A 16,456-nucleotide genomic window follows, 5' to 3' on the forward strand; every position below is an offset into this window, starting at 1 on the left:
TTTTTGCTTTCTTTGCGGGATATAGGGCATGGTGAGAACAAATGCCCGGTGCGATATAAATACAATTTTGTAGACCCTGGTGACCACCTGTTGTATGGTACTTGGATGAAGGCACAATCGAATAGGGACACAAAGGGTATACAGGTTTCATTGCAGCCTTTGTTGCCGAGGAATTTTCTGCAAGAAAGTGAACTCTCTAGACCCATTCTGCGGGGGAAGAATATTTTCAATTACTCGCCACTACCAGTGGAAACGGCGGGGCAAGAAAATATTCCACAATTCCATGCAACAACAACTAGATTTGAGGCGTATGACCTTGCTCTGGTCAACAACCCAATTCAATTCCATACAGGAGGAGAAGAGGTCCAAAGTGTGTGGCGCAAGCTTTCCAGTTCCGGTAAGGGCCCCAAGAACAAGGCCTCCGATTCTAATCTCCCGGATTGAAACAAGGGCAGAAAAAAACCTCATTTGTACCTACGTGACGAGGATATGAGTTCAACGGTAGAAACTGCGGAGCAGTCCCGCCGATCGCAATGAGCTGCATTTTTTGGAATTGTCAAAGGTTTTGGGTACCCTTGACAATTCACACCATCGGAGATATTCTCCGACGTTACCACACCTTGTTGGTGTTTCTTTCGGAGACGAAAGCAACTTCAACTCTAGAGGACTCTTTGAAGAAAAAAATGGAACTTAAATGGTTTAGCAGGAGACAAAATTGGAATGTCGGGTGGCTTAGCTCTATTATGGCAAACAGAGGTTCAAGTCCAACTCATTAGTTTTTTCGCAAATCAAATCGATGTAGAAATTGACGGTTCCCAATCTATCAATCAGCAAGTGGAGATTTACCGGCATGTACGGGTTTTCATAGCGAGATTAACGAAACAAAACGTGGGCGTTGATACGCAATCTGAAGTTACAACGCACCTTGCTTTGGATTGTGGGGGGAGATTATAATGATATTTTGTGCAATACAGAGAAAGTTGGGGGGCTATGACATAATCCAGGGCAACTTGCAACTTTCCATAACGCACTGAACGAGTGTAATCTTTCAGATCTTGGCTTCCATGGCTCTGTGTTTACCTGGTCCAATAACCGGAATACTCATAACACGGTTCGTAGTCGTCTAGACAGGGTTGTTTTTCCCGATACATAAAACGGGTAGTGATTTAGTAAAATGATCAAATAAATTAGTCGAAATACGAAAAGATTAACCGAGGCGAGAAAACTCTTTCCTTAAGACAATATTGCCCCGCTACAGTGCTTACGGTTATTTGGCAATGGTCTCCCAAGATACAACGGCTAACTCGGCATATGGGCACTCAAAATCCCGAGTACAACGAACGTTACTTTGTGTCTCAAACTCTCGAATCGAATACAGAAGAAAATATTCTACGAAGAATATTTTCGGGCTAAAGAAAGAAGAATTCCCTAGAACAAAATTATGGAATTGAATTGATTTTTATGTTGTTTTTTTTAAATCAAACATGTGGAGTTTCTATTTATAAGTTTCCAATGGTTGTGATTAATGAACACAACCCTTAGGAAATTAAACAGGTGAAGAGGTGTGGCCACACCTCTTCATATTGTCACACCTATTTGATCAAATAGGTGCCTAAAATTTTTTTTTTTAATTTTCATTTAAAAAATAATTTTATTTTAATAAATAAAATTTCCAACAAGGGTTTGTGCAAATGATGGATGGATGTCTCACTTTACGAGAGCTCATGTGCATCATCTTCAACTGCCAGGGTCGGATCATATTCCGTTAATGTTAGTTCTTAAGCCGCCAGAGGAAAATGACGTGGTCACAGGTCGATGCCCATTCCGCTTCGAAGCTATGTGGGTCCGAAATGAATTTGCAGAGTTGGTTAAAGATGAGTGGTCGAAAGATAGGGATTCTGACCCTGTAGATGAGCTTCTTAACAAAACAGACGGCTCCAGATTGGCGTTTATGCAATCTCAACCACCCTCGTAAACGATTAGGGAAAATCCACAAAGAGCTACATCGGTTGAAGTCTGGGGTCCAAACTGAGGAAAATAGAGATTAAATCCGACAATTGCACAAAGACTTAGAACATTTGCACGATGATGAGAAAATTTACAGGGAACAAAGAAGTAAGGTCCAATGGATCAGCGAAGGCGATAGGAACACAAAATTCTTCCTCACCAAAGCTTATCACAGGAAGAGGGTGAACACAGTTAATAAGATTTGCTATAAAATGGGGGTTTGGGAGGAGAACAAAAAGGAATTGGATACCTCGACCTCCGATTTCTTTCTCGATGATCTGTACCTCGATACACTCGAGCTTGGTGTAAGCGCCTGCAAAAAAATAAAAATAAAAATTCAATCTTGAAATTAAAAAACAAAATCAATCTTGAAATTAAAAAACAAAAAACCCGAAAATTTATAATTTTCTTGGAATTAGAGCAGGGTACCTTAGCGGCGTGTTTCCGCGGCAGTAGCGTGTCGGAATAGTTCATCGAAGCTTGTCGACGCCAATCACTTCACAACTTCAGGAAGAAACCCGACCCGGAATTGGAGGATCCGAGTCAACCAAACCCAGCTTGTTTCACAGGCCTCCACAGTCCTCCTGCAACGACCCGGAATTGGAGGATCCGTTTCTTCGCGGCTGCGCGGCTGGCTGATTCGCGCACGACGTGCAGTGGCGGTACGCACCCGACCCCTTCAGCGCCATATCCTTGATCTAAATTGAACATTTTCCCCCAAACACCAAATTTCAGAGGCGAAAATATCCCCAAAATCCGACGAAACCAGAAGATTAATATGTCAAAAAATGTACGAATCAACAATGAAGAAAACCTGAGAAGTGAGGGTTCTAACGGCCTGCTTAGTACGCCGCCGTCGGAGTTGCTGATATTTTCAACAGAGTGGTGGTGGTGGTGGTGATTATGATCGATGGACGGCGATTCATCACCCCCCCACCTTTGCTTTTTTAACCTCCTTTATTTTTATTTTATTTTTTACATATTTAACAGAAGGATATAATAGACATTTCACGTTTTCGGTTAAAAGAAATCGGTCAACCGTTAGTCAAAGAGGGTTTTCGTAATTACGAGAACGTGGGGTGGATTTTCGATATTTAGGCTTACCTCAGGGGGGTTTTGGTAATTTGCCCTTTTTTTTTTCCTTAATCGAAAATTTTATATTTAATGTTAAACCCGATAACTGAAAATTAAAAAAAAATGAAAAAAATAATTTAAAAAGAAAGTTAATTCCGTGTTAAAAATATCTCTAATCTGTAGTGGTGGTGTAAACAAGCCGAGCTCGAGCTGTTCGCCTATTTTTTTCTTAGCTCTAGCTCGGGCAAGCAGGGCTTGTCTTGTTCAAGCCAATTTTTTTTAATTTTTTATTAATATTATTAGAAATTTATTATTATAAATAATAATAAATAAAAAATTCGAAAAAAAAAACCTGTAAATTATTTTTTTAATTCTTTATGACTTATTATTTATTTTATATTAGTTATATTTAAAATTAAAAAAAATAAAAAAACTCGTGAGCCGGCTCGGACCTCACGAACAATTAAAAAGGAGCTCGGGCTCGACTGTCAGAAAGCTCGAGCTCGAAAAACCATATCCATAATCACTCACTATGTGTACATAGTGAGTAATTATTTACACTCTTCCACGTGTAACAAATACCCGATGTAAATAAGTATAACTTCCCATGAGATGAGTATTTTAGTTCAAATGAAAGTTTGATGGTATTTTGGGCAAATATAAAAATGTTATCTCAGATGTGGAGAAAAAAAATTTGTCCTAATTTCCAAAAAAGAAAATGAAGGGGGCAAATGTTTAATTATTCCAAAATAATGGGGGTAAAAATCAAAACCAAATATTAACTTTTCAACCGTGAGAGTAGCAACACAAAACACATTGAAAAGTCGCCGGCGACCTTGACTTCCGTTTCCCCGCCAAATTCTTAGAAACCCTCACTGAGTCGCCGGCATACCTTCGCCGCACCTTCCATTTTCTTAACCTGTCGTTTTTTCTAGTTATACTCTAATGGCGATTCCACAGTTGGCTGCTTCACGGAATAGTAACTATATATTTTTTTTTTACTATTATTTCCGCCGCCAGCCGTTCACATTTACCCTTTCTTTTCATTACACAAAAACCCCCATTTGATGAATAAGACCACAACAAAGTTGTCATCGGTCTTTTATTACGAGCCTATATCTATCTGTATCTATTCTATAAATTCATGGTTCGCTGGAACGGCGTCGGAACGGGAACGGGAACGGTGCCCTCCATTCCGGAATCCGTAACCCAAGAAAATGGTGGAATGGGCGAGACGGAGCCACGGAACGGCCGCAACGCCGTCGGAACGGCGCCGGAACAGGTAAAAAGATTTTGAAAAAAAAAAATTTGACTAAAAAAAATAAGGAAAAAAAAATATAAAAGAAAAAAAATAAATAATAAGATGGTGGTGTCCATGTTAGAGAACAGAGATTCCCCTGAATCAGTGAATCACTGATGTTTGGTCTCACTCTTCAATTATAGCTTACACAATTCCAGCTCGGTATTCTACATGGTATTAATATTGCTTGTATTTTCATAATATTCTTTGTAATATTTATTTTTGAAATTGTAATAATATTTTGCATATTATTGAATTGTAATGTTGTTATTAAAAATATATTTGAAATAATATTGTATTTTTATAGCAATTTAATTAAAATGTGTCCGTTCCGACCGCGACGCAGCCGCGATGTTGCAACGGAACTGGACTGTTCCATTATGGCGAACCGTGATTCTATTGGTGCCTTTATTTGTTTTGAATATTCCGCTTATTAGTTGTCTTAATAATTTAATGAATTTTGCCCATTCTTCTGTGTCATTGCTATGTCAACCCCATCCCCTGTTCAATGTCTTCTTCTTTTTGCCATTGTTTATCCTAAGCCAAGTTCTTCTTGTTGTACCCGGCTACCCCGTTTTATAGTTGCATTGCATAATCATTTTCTTAATCAGAATGTCTTACCTGCAATGTTTTCTTGATGTTTTCTGGGGTTTTGTTTGATTCTTTGGTTCCTGCAAAGAAATTTGTTTTCTGGATTCTTAATCTGGATGCATTGTGTTTCTTGAAATATTGAATCTTTGATGCAAACTATTAGCTTTCGATTTCATCTGTGTTGTCATCCAGTTTATCCCCTTTTCGAGATTTAGAAGGAAAAAAAAGAGAAGAAAAAGAAACCAATCCCCTTTTCGAACTTGGCTCACTTAGCGTGCCAGGATTCGATGACCTCACTCCGTGTCTCGTTACTGCACGGCAATCTAAATATAACGGTAGTTGAAGCTCGAAACCTCCCGAACATGGATTTGTTCCACAAGAACCTGCTCGACACGTTCAGTCGGCTTTCCGGAAAATTCCTCAGCAAAATGGATGGTAACGACCCGCCCGCCAAGATCACAAGCGACCCGTACGTCACAATCTCAGTATCCGACGCCGTGATTGGTCGAACCTTCGTAATAAGCAACACCGAAAACCCAACGTGGGGCCAGCATTTTTATGTACCGGTCGCTCATTACGCGTCCGAAGTCCATTTTGTGGTCAAAGACAGTGATGTGGTGGGGTCAGAAACCATGGGTGCAGTTGGAATACCTGTCGAACAGCTTCTTTTAGGTTTACCAATTTCGGGTACTTATCCGATTATAGGTGCAAACGGGAAGCAGTGCAATCCAGGGGCTGTTTTGACATTATCGATCCAGTATATTCCGATGGATATGGTGCCGTTTTACCATGGCGGAGTTGGGGCGGATCGTTCGTACCAGGGGGTTCCGGGGACTTATTTTCCGATAAGGAGAGGCGGGAGTGTGACACTTTATCAAGATGCGCATGCGCATGACGAGAAGCTTCCGCAGTTGTTGCTGGCCAATGGGAGGATGTATCAGCATGGACATTGTTGGAGGGATATTTTCGATGCGATTTCTCAGGCGAAGAAATTGATATATATTACGGGGTGGTCGGTTTATCATTTGGTGCAGCTTGTGAGGGAGGATCCGAATGCGAAGGGTAGTAGTGTTTTGGGGGAGATTTTGAAATTTAAGTCTCAAGAAGGTGTTCGGGTGTTGCTTTTAGTGTGGGATGATCCTACCTCCATTAGTATTTTGGGATATAAAAACGTAAGAAACTATCACTCGCCACATTTTTTTTTATTGTTTTTATTTTATAATTTATTGCAGTTTAAATAAGTTTGTATTGCCGTTTAGTTAGCCTCTAATTTGTTGGTCGACATTTTATGAAATTCAGAACGGTGTAATGGGAACAAGTGATGAAGAAACGCGCAGTTATTTCAAGCATTCATCCGTTCAAGTACTGCTTTGTCCACGCATTGCTGGCAAAAGTACCTGGATGAAAAAGCGGGTTCGACTTTTCATAACCTTATTCAATAAACTTTTTCTTTCTCCCTTGCAAAAGAGGTCATCGGTTTCGTCATATCTCTCTAAGTGGTTCTTGTAATAAAGAATCACTGTAAGGGAATTTGTAGTGCATGCTCGTATTTACCCTTTTGCCATCAGGAAACGGGAACGATCTACACGCATCATCAGAAAAGTGTGATAGTAGATGCCGATGCATCCAACAATAGGAGAAAGATCGTAGCTTTTGTAGGCGGGCTCGATCTCTTCAAGGGAAGATACGATACCCAAGATCACTCCATCTTTAGCACATTGAAAACTATTCACAAAGACGACTATCACAACGCCAATTATAACAAAAAACAGGGCTCGACCGACGGCTGCCCGAGAGAACCGTGGCACGATCTACACTGCAAAATCGACGGTCCGGCTGCATATGACGTGTTGACCAACTTCGAAGAGCGGTGGAGACTGGCCTCAAAGCCACGCGGACTTCAGAAAATGAAAGCTTCGCAGAGTGATTCTTCTTTACTCAGTATCGATCGAATCCCTGATTTAGTGGGATTAGCTGAGGCGTGTACCCTACATCAAGCTGATCCCGAAGGTTGGCATGTCCAGGTATGCAAAAATTAAAAAAAAAAAAAAATAAATAATTAAATAAATAAAGTTATATCTCATATGTCCGATTTGAAGCTAAGTTACTAGACGATGATGACGGTGTAGGTTTTTCGCTCGATTGACTCGAACTCGGTTAAAGGCTTTCCCAAGGATCCAAAAGAAGCTACAAACAGGGTGAAAATATTGAATATCTACTTCTTTTATTTTGATCTTTTATTTTATATTTATTTATCTTTTTGCTGGCATTGAAACAGAATCTTGTATGTGGGAAGAATCTACTGATAGACATGAGCATACACACTGCGTACGTGAAGGCGATTCGTGCGGCGCAACATTTTATTTACATTGAGAACCAGTACTTTCTCGGGTCATCCTTCAATTGGTCTAATCACAACGACTTGGGTGAGAAACTCTATTTTCAAAAAAAAAAAAAATATTGAACTCACAACATGTTTATCGAGTAATTTGCAAATGATGACAAGACGTTGATCATAGTTCGTTTATTATTATTTTTTTTTTTTGTAGGTGCAAACAATTTGATTCCGATGGAAATAGCTCTGAAGATTGCTAATAAAATCAGAGTGCGGGAGAGGTTTTCCGTATACATTGTCCTTCCAATGTGGCCGGAGGGAGTTCCTACGAGTATTCCCACGCAAGCAATTCTCTTTTGGCAGTATAATACAATGCAAATGATGTACGAGATCATCTATAAGGCGTTAGTAGAGATGGGGCTCGAGAAAGAGTACGAACCACAGGATTATCTCAATTTCTTTTGCCTCGGTAATCGGGAGACTGGCGACAGTGGGGAAATCCCCAGTGGAAACACTCCACAAGTACACTTTCTCTTTACCCCATCTAGTTACTTATATAACTAATAGAGTGTATATTACAGTTAGTACCACCCTCTGTTATATCGAACTGCTTAAAAACTCCCCGTGTTATAAATATTAGTAGAAACCCCCCTACGATGTATTTTTTTAGCACACAACCGCTTAAATGGTGAGTTTGCTGGAAAAAAAATTGCATCATAGGGTTTTTTTTGCTAATATTTATAACAAGGGGAGTTCTTTTAGCAATTATACTAAACACGGGGGGTGATGAATGCAATAAACCCAATACTATATATTCATCTGCTTTTTATCAATCTTTTTTTTTTTGACATGTTGCATATTCCCTTTAACCCCAAGTGCTTTTATAACTAAAAGAATTTATTGCATTTAGTACCCCGTGTTATACATAATAGCAGAACCCCCCTTAATGCATAATTTTAGCACGCAACCCGCTTAAATGCTGAGTTTGTGAAGGGTAGTTTGCTAAAAAAATTACATCATAGGGAGATTTTTGCTAATATTTATAACACGGAGAGATTTTTTTAGTAATTATACTAAAGATGAGTGTGTTGAATGCAATAAACCAAACTACTATATTCATCTGCTCTTATTTATTTTTTTGTATTGCCAACTAGGCACTGAGTCGAAAAAACCGACGGTTCATGATTTATGTACACTCAAAGGGAATGATAGTGGACGACGAGTTTGTTTTAATGGGGTCCGCTAACATCAACCAACGTTCTCTAGAAGGAACCCGAGATACTGAAATAGCCATGGGTGCTTATCAGCCTCATTACACATGGGCTAACAAACTTGCTAATCCACACGGCCAGGTAATAAAATATTTGCTCTTTTTTCGTTTTAGCAATTTTCATTTTATGTCCTAAACTAATATTTGTTACTTAACGGCTTATTCTTGGAAATTGGAACGGAATTTCTTTTTATTTCCGCCGATTTCGATCCAAATTTTTCGATTTTGGAACAATATTTTTTCGTTCCGATTTTCGATTTTTCCAATTTGTTTCTTGGATCGGAATTAGAGTATATATGAGATTCTGATTTTCAATCCGACTTTAATTTTCAAAAATAATTCCGAATTGTTTTTTTCTCCAAAAATTACACTTGTAATATCAATATGGTTATGTATGTAATATTTTAGGAACTAAGTTATTTCCGAATTCCATCGATTCTAATCCGAAAATTTCCGATGTTTGAGTAAGTTATTTCATTATAATTTCTGAACTTCCAATTATCGACTGTTTCAATATTTTTGGACATGATTGGAATTAATTTTCACTTTAGAAAGTGCTAATTCTAAATCGATCCGTTCAATTTCTACCCATAAACTCGAGCAAAGACATGTAGACATTTAGTTCACAAAAAAAAAACCAAGTAAACTGTTTCTCATAGAAAATATTTTTTACGCGTCTTATTTTTTTTATTCGTGTAGGTTTACGGGTATAGAATGTCGTTGTGGGCGGAGCACACGGGTACGATAGAGCACTGCTTTGAGCAACCGGAGAGTTTGGAGTGCATAAGACGTATAAAGTGGATGGGTGAGCATAATTGGAGCCAATTTGCAGCTAACGAGATAACTGATATGAAGGGGCATTTACTAAAATACCCAGTTGATGTTGATCGAACGGGGAAGGTGAAATCTCTACCGGGATGCGAAACATTTCCAGATATGGGTGGCAAGATTATCGGCACTTTTACCGGCATTCAAGAAAATCTCACTATTTGATCAAACTTTAATTATTTCACGAACCCGATTTTTTTTAATCTTCTTTCTCATTCATTTACCCCCCCTTTTTTTTTGTTTTCTTTTTTAAATTTAAATTTGGGGTTTATTCCAACACTACAAGATGATTGATTATAAGGTACTTTGTTTACCATGCCTAGAAGCAAATGATGACAGTTTGATGATTTTTCATGGTTTTATAAATATATATTTTTTTTTTTATATAATGAGAAAATTGTCCCGGAATCAATTATTCAACTCTAGTTCATTTGCGAGACAACTCTAGTTCATTTACTTATCAAAAAAAAAAAAAACTTTAGCTCATTTGAATTTTCGTGTACGTTTTCGATTTCCTGCTTTTCGTCATGTTGTTTCTCGTATATGCTAGACAACTAGGAATCAAATAAGTGAAATATTGTCTGACTATATAGGTGCACTGGGTAAACCTACATTCTCGTATAATAGTTTGCAAATCATACGATAGACGCAAATTATGTGTGACAAGGGGGTTCGAACTTGAGTCACTTGCGATATATCGTCCCTTGCGGAGACTTTTGCATGTAATAGTGAGCATTCATAATGTGGTTAAACCAAAGAACCAATTTGATTATCTATTCACATTTAAAAGATTCAAAAACCCCAAATTAAACGAGAATAAATAAATATTTTTCTTTTGATCGTATCAAGTTAGCCATACATCAAGCTGTATTAATAATTGAAGTAACGTGATCATTTATAATTATATATACCAAAACTCAATAATAGTTTTCAAAGTCCACCTTCAATTACAAATAATCAAAACCACACAAAAATAAAAAATAAAAAAAAGTAAATAAATAAATTGTGGGGTAATAATACCGAGTACAAGAAATAATTTGTTACCACGAAATGGAATTTGCTCATGTTATCACCACTCTCTCTTAGTAAGACCAACTCCAATGGGTTATCAAATAAAGTATTCAAATATTTAACCCCCATTTATATACTTAAAAATAGAAATTTTTAATTCCAATGAAATTATCAAGTGAGGTTTCCATTTTGATAATTCAGCTTTTAAGTTGTAAAGATACTTGCTGGAAATTGAGTTATCAAAAATGTAACCTCCTAAACATCCAATCAGAAGTTGACACGTGGCAATTACAAATAAAACCGTCCATAAACTTCCAATTAATAACTAATTTGATAACCATGGTTGGAGTAGATGAATTTTAAATCAATATTAAAATAATTCTCAAATATCAAATGTGTATTTGATAACTCAATTTTAATATCTTGTATTGGAGTTGCTCTAAATGGTCCCTCCAATATTTTCAAATAATTGCATATTGACCCCAAATGTCATTAAATAGAATGCATATGCTCACCTACCCTTCATCTTCAATAAATAAGGGACTTGCTTTTTGCGGTTGTAAAATTGCTATTTGCGGTTTATTATTAAAATATTCTCTCTCTAGAAAAAGAAGCTTTTGAAGGGAATTTGCTTAAAAATCATTATTGTTGGTGTGATATACGAACACAAATGAGCTTATCGGATGAAGATCGTGATAGCGGATATAACGAGGTAAAAATTCCGTCTTCTCGATCGAAAAAACTGGGCAAATTGTGCAAACGCCCAACTTGGGCGCCCATTCATGCGGTGCACGCCCAAGTTGGGCATGCAGTTGGCTGCTCCACGCCCAATGCGGGCGCCCGGAAGCCAACTGCACGCCCAACTTGGGCGTGCATTGCTTAAATGGGCGCCCGAGTTGGGCGTCCGGTTCAATATTTTTTTTTTTAAATAAATTTTTAATGTTTTTTTCAGGACAATACGTCTACAATTGAAGTTGATCATACCAATTATTTTACAACAACTCAATTGTTTGACTCGGGGGATGAGTTAGTGGTTTGGGCGAGGTCCGTTGCAAGAGGTCATTTCGTGAGATTAATTAAAAAAAGTGCCCCCAAAACAAAGAAAGTGTGTCTGACTTGTGACCTGTTCGGGGGGCCCCGAGAAACACAATCAACTAACGTAGAGGCGGCCTCGAAAAGGTCTGCTAGCAAAAAAATAAACTGTGGTTTTCAAATTGTAGGAGAGCGGCGGTTGGACGATAGATGGGGGCTCAGAATAGTCTATGGGAAGCATAGTCATTTTTCGATATACATGTCTGGGCATGGGATTAGTGCATTGAATGAAGCGGAGGTGAAGATTATCAGGGATCTTTCACAAAGTCATGTGCCGCCCAAGAAGATTTTGGCTAACTTGAGACAAAATGGCTTGGGTCTCGATGCTTATTCGAAACAAATATACAATGAAAAGGCGAAATTGAGAAGATTAGCTAGGGGTGACCGTACAGTGATGCAACATTTGATTGGGTTGCTTGAGGAGCATAACTATTACAAGTGGTTCCGTACTGATGAAACCACACATGAAGTTATTGATTTGATGTGGGCTCACCCTCTATCTGTCGAATTGTTAAGTAAGTTTCCGTACGTTATACTACTTGACAGTACTTACACAAAACCAATCAGTACAAATTGCCTTTGTTGGAGATTGTTGGTGTTACTCCTGTCGGAAATTTTTTTACTGTTGGAGTGGCATTTTTGCGTCATGAAAATGAAGACCATTATACATGGGTGTTGCAAAGGCTGAAGAGACTTTTCCCTCCACATACTCTACCTAGTGCACTCGTGACTGATCGCGAGTTAGGGCTCTTAAAGGCGATAGAGAATGTATTTTCTGTTGGGGATCGTGCATGTATACGCAGCGGAATTTAAAATTTTTTAGATCGAACTAGTTTCGATTACATGCATAAACTAATCACATAGTCAACGTACCTTAACGCTTCGTCATACATATGGTAATTATCGATTTAATTGAAAAACACGTAAAACCGAAAATTACGAAACATGCTTGTTCATCATTCAATAAAATCAAAACACGTAATCACATATTACTCATAATCATAAATTATAATTCATACAAACATGCTCGAATTAATTTACGAAAGTTTCGATTTATTTACCTCTTGTAGCGTGAGATTTCGACGAATCGAAACCTAGAACCAATCACGTACAAGCTGCAAATTACCAATCCTCGGGGCTGCAACTCACGGCTGGAACAAGCTGATCCAGCAAGCGACGACCGGCGGTGTGTGGCAGCAGCAGCGGCGGCGCGTGGCAGCAGCAGCGTCGGCGCGTGGGCGGCGTAGCGGCGCGTGCGGCGGTGCAGCGGCGGTGCCTGGATTCGTCGGGGCAGCAGCTCCTCTCCAATTAGATTTCACCTCGTATTTTCGACCCACTCGAACTACAGCACTAGATATAAACGAGTTAGATAAACAACAAGTAAACGAAGGAGAAGAGAGGAGAAAACCGGCGGTGATCGGCGGTGGCGCGGCGGGGCAACAACGGCCGAAGGGATGAGCAGCTAGGGCTTGGGCGGCTAGGGTTTGGTGCAGAAAATCTGATCTCAAACTCTTGTTTGAGGTCTATTTATACTTAGGGTTTTCAACCCTAGTGGGTTTAAGTCATTGGGCTTGACCCACTTATGTATTAAGCCCATTCCCTCGTCGGCCTCGTTTCTAATAAACGATCGTTCACAAAATTATAACAAAATTATATTTGTGACGAGCTCAAAGTCCTCGTCGATACGAGTGCCTCTTCGAAAATTTCAATTTCCAAAATTGGAAACTTCCACTTCAGTGGACTTGCTAAATCGGGAAACTTCCCAATTTAGAAAGTTCACTAAATTCCGCATGTCTCTCTTTCTCTACGTTTATTCCGATTCGCAATCCACAATTACGAATCTTGGATTCAATCATATCGACATCCAATCGTTCAAAGATTAACATATTAATCTATTCTTGTTGTTATCAAGGATCTATATTACACGAGAAGTGTGACCCTCAATGGTTCAGGTGTATGCTAGTCGTGGGCTCACAACTCTTTGTGATTCGAACAACACATTGTTCTTATTCGAACTCCTCCCAAGAGTCCCGATTAGAGTAAAACTCATTTTACCTAATCCCCGATCAAATAGGTGCCCAACGAATCAAGATTGGCGTCTAGCAACTACGCATCATGATTCCCTAGATACAAGTGAAGTGCCTGCAAGAACCTTATGATATAGTTAGCGTACAGTACGATCCTTTCGCAGCACATGTCCCGATTGAACTAGAGGCATTGGTTCACCGAGACCTCTTATAAAGTTCAATAACCGTGCGAACGTTCTAGGTATTATAAATCCGTTCGTGTGCGACTTAGGGAAACACATTTCCCTAATCACCCCACTATCAACTCTGGCCAGAGATTCCTTGGATTATAAACCGTCAGAACACACAGGACATCCATGACTACTCAAGCGCTCGAATCCCCTACTACAATGCACAGACTTCACACTAGATTTCAGATTGCACGAACGTTGGCCCTTGGAGTGGTCCGCTGTGGGACTCAGGGACAGGTCACGATACAATCAGTCCTCTAGTGAAGTCACGGTGATGTCTGGGTCTTAAGGACTAATGGTGTACAACTATATCTTAGAAACCTATTACTCGATGAATGAGAACCACTTATAGATTTCTAGGGCGAGGGAGTTCAGTGAACTCATCTAGTATGAGCACCCACTCAAGTATGCCGATGTCACAACACCGAGGACTGATGAGACCCAGTACACATACACTAAGTGCTAGTCTCAAAAGGGAAAGGCCGGTATCCTCATTATTGGCGTAACCCATCGACTAGGAACAAGGTTTAACAGTTACATTACATTGCTGAGTTATCTCACGATTCTACTAGATCAACTCACAGTAATAGAGTAACTCGTTAGGACTATTGTTAGGATAGTATACTAAAAGTCTCGCTTTTAGCTTCATAATTTTATTATTGAATTAATAAAATAATTTATTATCATTTTATGAGAATCTGCACTAGGGTATTCAATGCATTTAATTGATTGGTTGTCAATTAATTAAAAGCATAAGTCTAATATTCTAATAGTATTCGAGATGGTGTGTTACGGCGCACAGAAAGATCATTTCGAAAGTTCGTTTAGAATATAAAGATAAACGTTCACAATCTAGATGGAAATGGACTAACCATTGGTAAAAGATTGTAGCACAATGTTTAAGTGATTGGTCTTGATCACAGTAAACAGAGAATAACTTTTGTAGTTATTGTTTTGACTTATTGTGCTAGCACACCCGGCATGTGTTGAACCGGACAAAGTGAAATAATTGTTTCATCACTGTTCACAAATGCAACTGTATTATTTCTAGTTGACAGTATATTACTTACTCTCTTAATCCCTAGATAATTGACGTACACATTTAATTGATGATCTCTACTTTGATGTCACAATGGGAGAGATTCCTATATTGAGTCAAATGGCCCCCGGTGCGTTGGGTAGAGACATTAAGAATTAATAGGTGGAAATTAATTATCGAAAGGAATCCACATCTCTGAAATATGGGATTGATAATAACCCTTGAGTACCTTATAAGATTTGTTTATGCCAAGTCCTGGCCAGGTGGATTTCGTATCCGGCATACTCAAATAAGTTAATCGGGCAAGACTCATGAAAAGAAACCATTTAATTTATTTAGCAGTGAATAAATTATTTGGTGGTTATAAGATATCTTAATGTGGGGAGAATCTAAGTAATGATCGACCGGAGCTCGAATGTAATATTTGAGAATATAAACGGGAGTTCAATAATTATTTGGTAGTGGAAAATAAATAATTATTTAATGATTAATTAAATGAATTCTTTTAAGAGTTTGGATTTAATTAATTATTAGTTGCCCGATTTATATTTTCTCCTTTAGTCCCTATTGTAGCCCAATGGATTTTCTAATTAATCGAGAAAATAAAGTTCAACTAATATTATATATTGGAATTAATATAGCCGAAAAATAAGTCCTCATTGGACTGCAATTTTCGACTATATAGAGTTATAGAAGGAGTGGGATTTGTTCCCATGTAATCCTCTCTACGTGTGACTCTAATTCCTTGTGCTATATATAATAGAGATTAGGTTGATGAGAGATAAAATAACTCCTAGACGCCTTTTCACGTTGGAGAAGAAAATATTTTTCTCTTCTTCTCTTCTCTCTAAATTCTCGATTATAGGTTTAGATTTCTTCAAGTACAAGTCCACCCTTGTAGAAGAATTATTAATCCGGGATATACAATAGAAGATTATAGGTTTTTAGAGCAAACCATAAATCCCGAATTTTCTGAGCAGTCCTGCGAAGAAATTCACCATAAATCAACCGTTAGTCGGATAGGCTCGAAATTTATACAGTAGCTTCCTAACCCTTAGATCTACAATCTGTCCGAAGGGTTTCTTGATCGGATCAACGATCGCGGAGATATCGGTGAAGGAAGAGGACTGGAAATTTCTGGACAACAGCTTTTACGAAGGTTGAAGGCTTGACGTGGATCCTCGTTCGTGCGCCGAAGATAGAAACGTATCTGCTCGCAAAAACGTAAGTTGCTAGATTAGATTTATTCCGCTTTAAACGAATCTAATCAAAGCATGTTAATAAAATTAAAACCGGCTAATCTAGAACCTTTTGCGAATTTTCATTGAATCCTGGGCTTAACATCCCAACAATTGGTATCAGAGCTTCTTTGATTAATTCGTTTGAGGTTCACATGTTGTCCAAAATTGCATGAAACGGAAAATTCATATGTTGCATATAGCGTTTTGTTTCTGACTTTGTTTTGCAGAATAGAAAATCCGCTATTATGGTTATGAATGTTTTATTTATGTTTTATGTGAATGGATCCCACTGCCTCGTGAGTGGTTACTTGTCGGTTTTAATTTCCATCGCGTGATATTGATGGAAGATCGTGTGCCTACGATATTTTTATTTTTTGTAATTTTTCCAGAGGAGTTTTAGATAGAAATTAC

General features: G+C 38.4%; 2 protein-coding genes and 1 long non-coding RNA gene across 3 annotated transcripts; 2 read left to right on the top strand and 1 right to left on the bottom strand.

Annotated features, from left to right (window-relative positions):
- Nucleotides 1–2,237: 2,237 nt before the first annotated feature.
- Nucleotides 2,238–3,026, bottom strand: LOC148770729 (uncharacterized). The gene is made up of 3 exons (XR_016031285.1): nt 2,822–3,026; nt 2,437–2,705; nt 2,238–2,320 (listed from the first exon to the last, which is right to left on the bottom strand). It is a non-coding gene; the product is annotated as an uncharacterized LOC148770729 (long non-coding RNA).
- A 411-nt stretch (nt 3,027–3,437) lies between these two features.
- LOC105958574 (phospholipase D beta 1) lies at nt 3,438–9,788 on the top strand. Its single transcript, XM_088817751.1, has 8 exons — nt 3,438–6,144; nt 6,272–6,385; nt 6,541–6,996; nt 7,102–7,170; nt 7,251–7,398; nt 7,522–7,829; nt 8,462–8,659; nt 9,277–9,788. Exons 1-8 carry the CDS (start codon nt 5,260–5,262, stop codon nt 9,568–9,570), a joined length of 2,472 nt encoding a protein of 823 aa, XP_088673877.1. The 5' UTR covers nt 3,438–5,259; the 3' UTR covers nt 9,571–9,788.
- A 1,298-nt stretch (nt 9,789–11,086) lies between these two features.
- Nucleotides 11,087–16,277, top strand: LOC148770730 (uncharacterized). Its single transcript, XM_088818028.1, has 4 exons — nt 11,087–11,128; nt 11,369–11,474; nt 11,637–12,023; nt 16,273–16,277. The coding sequence occupies exons 1-4, from the start codon at nt 11,087–11,089 to the stop codon at nt 16,275–16,277; spliced, it is 540 nt and encodes a 179-aa protein (XP_088674154.1).
- The last annotated feature ends 179 nt before the right edge of the window (nt 16,278–16,456 follow it).

The sequence above is a fragment of the Erythranthe guttata genome, chromosome 5 (assembly GCF_056151865.1).
Source record: "Erythranthe guttata isolate IM_541 chromosome 5, IM_541, whole genome shotgun sequence".
Classification (NCBI taxonomy): Eukaryota; Viridiplantae; Streptophyta; class Magnoliopsida; order Lamiales; family Phrymaceae; genus Erythranthe; species Erythranthe guttata.

What these genes read in the sequence shown, in the direction of transcription:
- LOC105958574 (XM_088817751.1), top strand. Translation starts at nt 5,260, where the DNA reads ATGACCTCACTCCGTGTCTCGTTACTGCACGGCAATCTAAATATAACG. An exon ending in CCGAAGGTTGGCATGTCCAG is followed by an intron (nt 6,997 to 7,101) that starts GTATGCAAAAAT and finishes ATGACGGTGTAG; the next exon opens with GTTTTTCGCTCGATTGACTC. An exon ending in CAAAAGAAGCTACAAACAGG is followed by an intron (nt 7,171 to 7,250) that starts GTGAAAATATTG and finishes GCATTGAAACAG; the next exon opens with AATCTTGTATGTGGGAAGAA.
- LOC148770730 (XM_088818028.1), top strand. Translation starts at nt 11,087, where the DNA reads ATGAGCTTATCGGATGAAGATCGTGATAGCGGATATAACGAG. An exon ending in GTGATAGCGGATATAACGAG is followed by an intron (nt 11,129 to 11,368) that starts GTAAAAATTCCG and finishes TGTTTTTTTCAG; the next exon opens with GACAATACGTCTACAATTGA. An exon ending in GGCGAGGTCCGTTGCAAGAG is followed by an intron (nt 11,475 to 11,636) that starts GTCATTTCGTGA and finishes TTCAAATTGTAG; the next exon opens with GAGAGCGGCGGTTGGACGAT.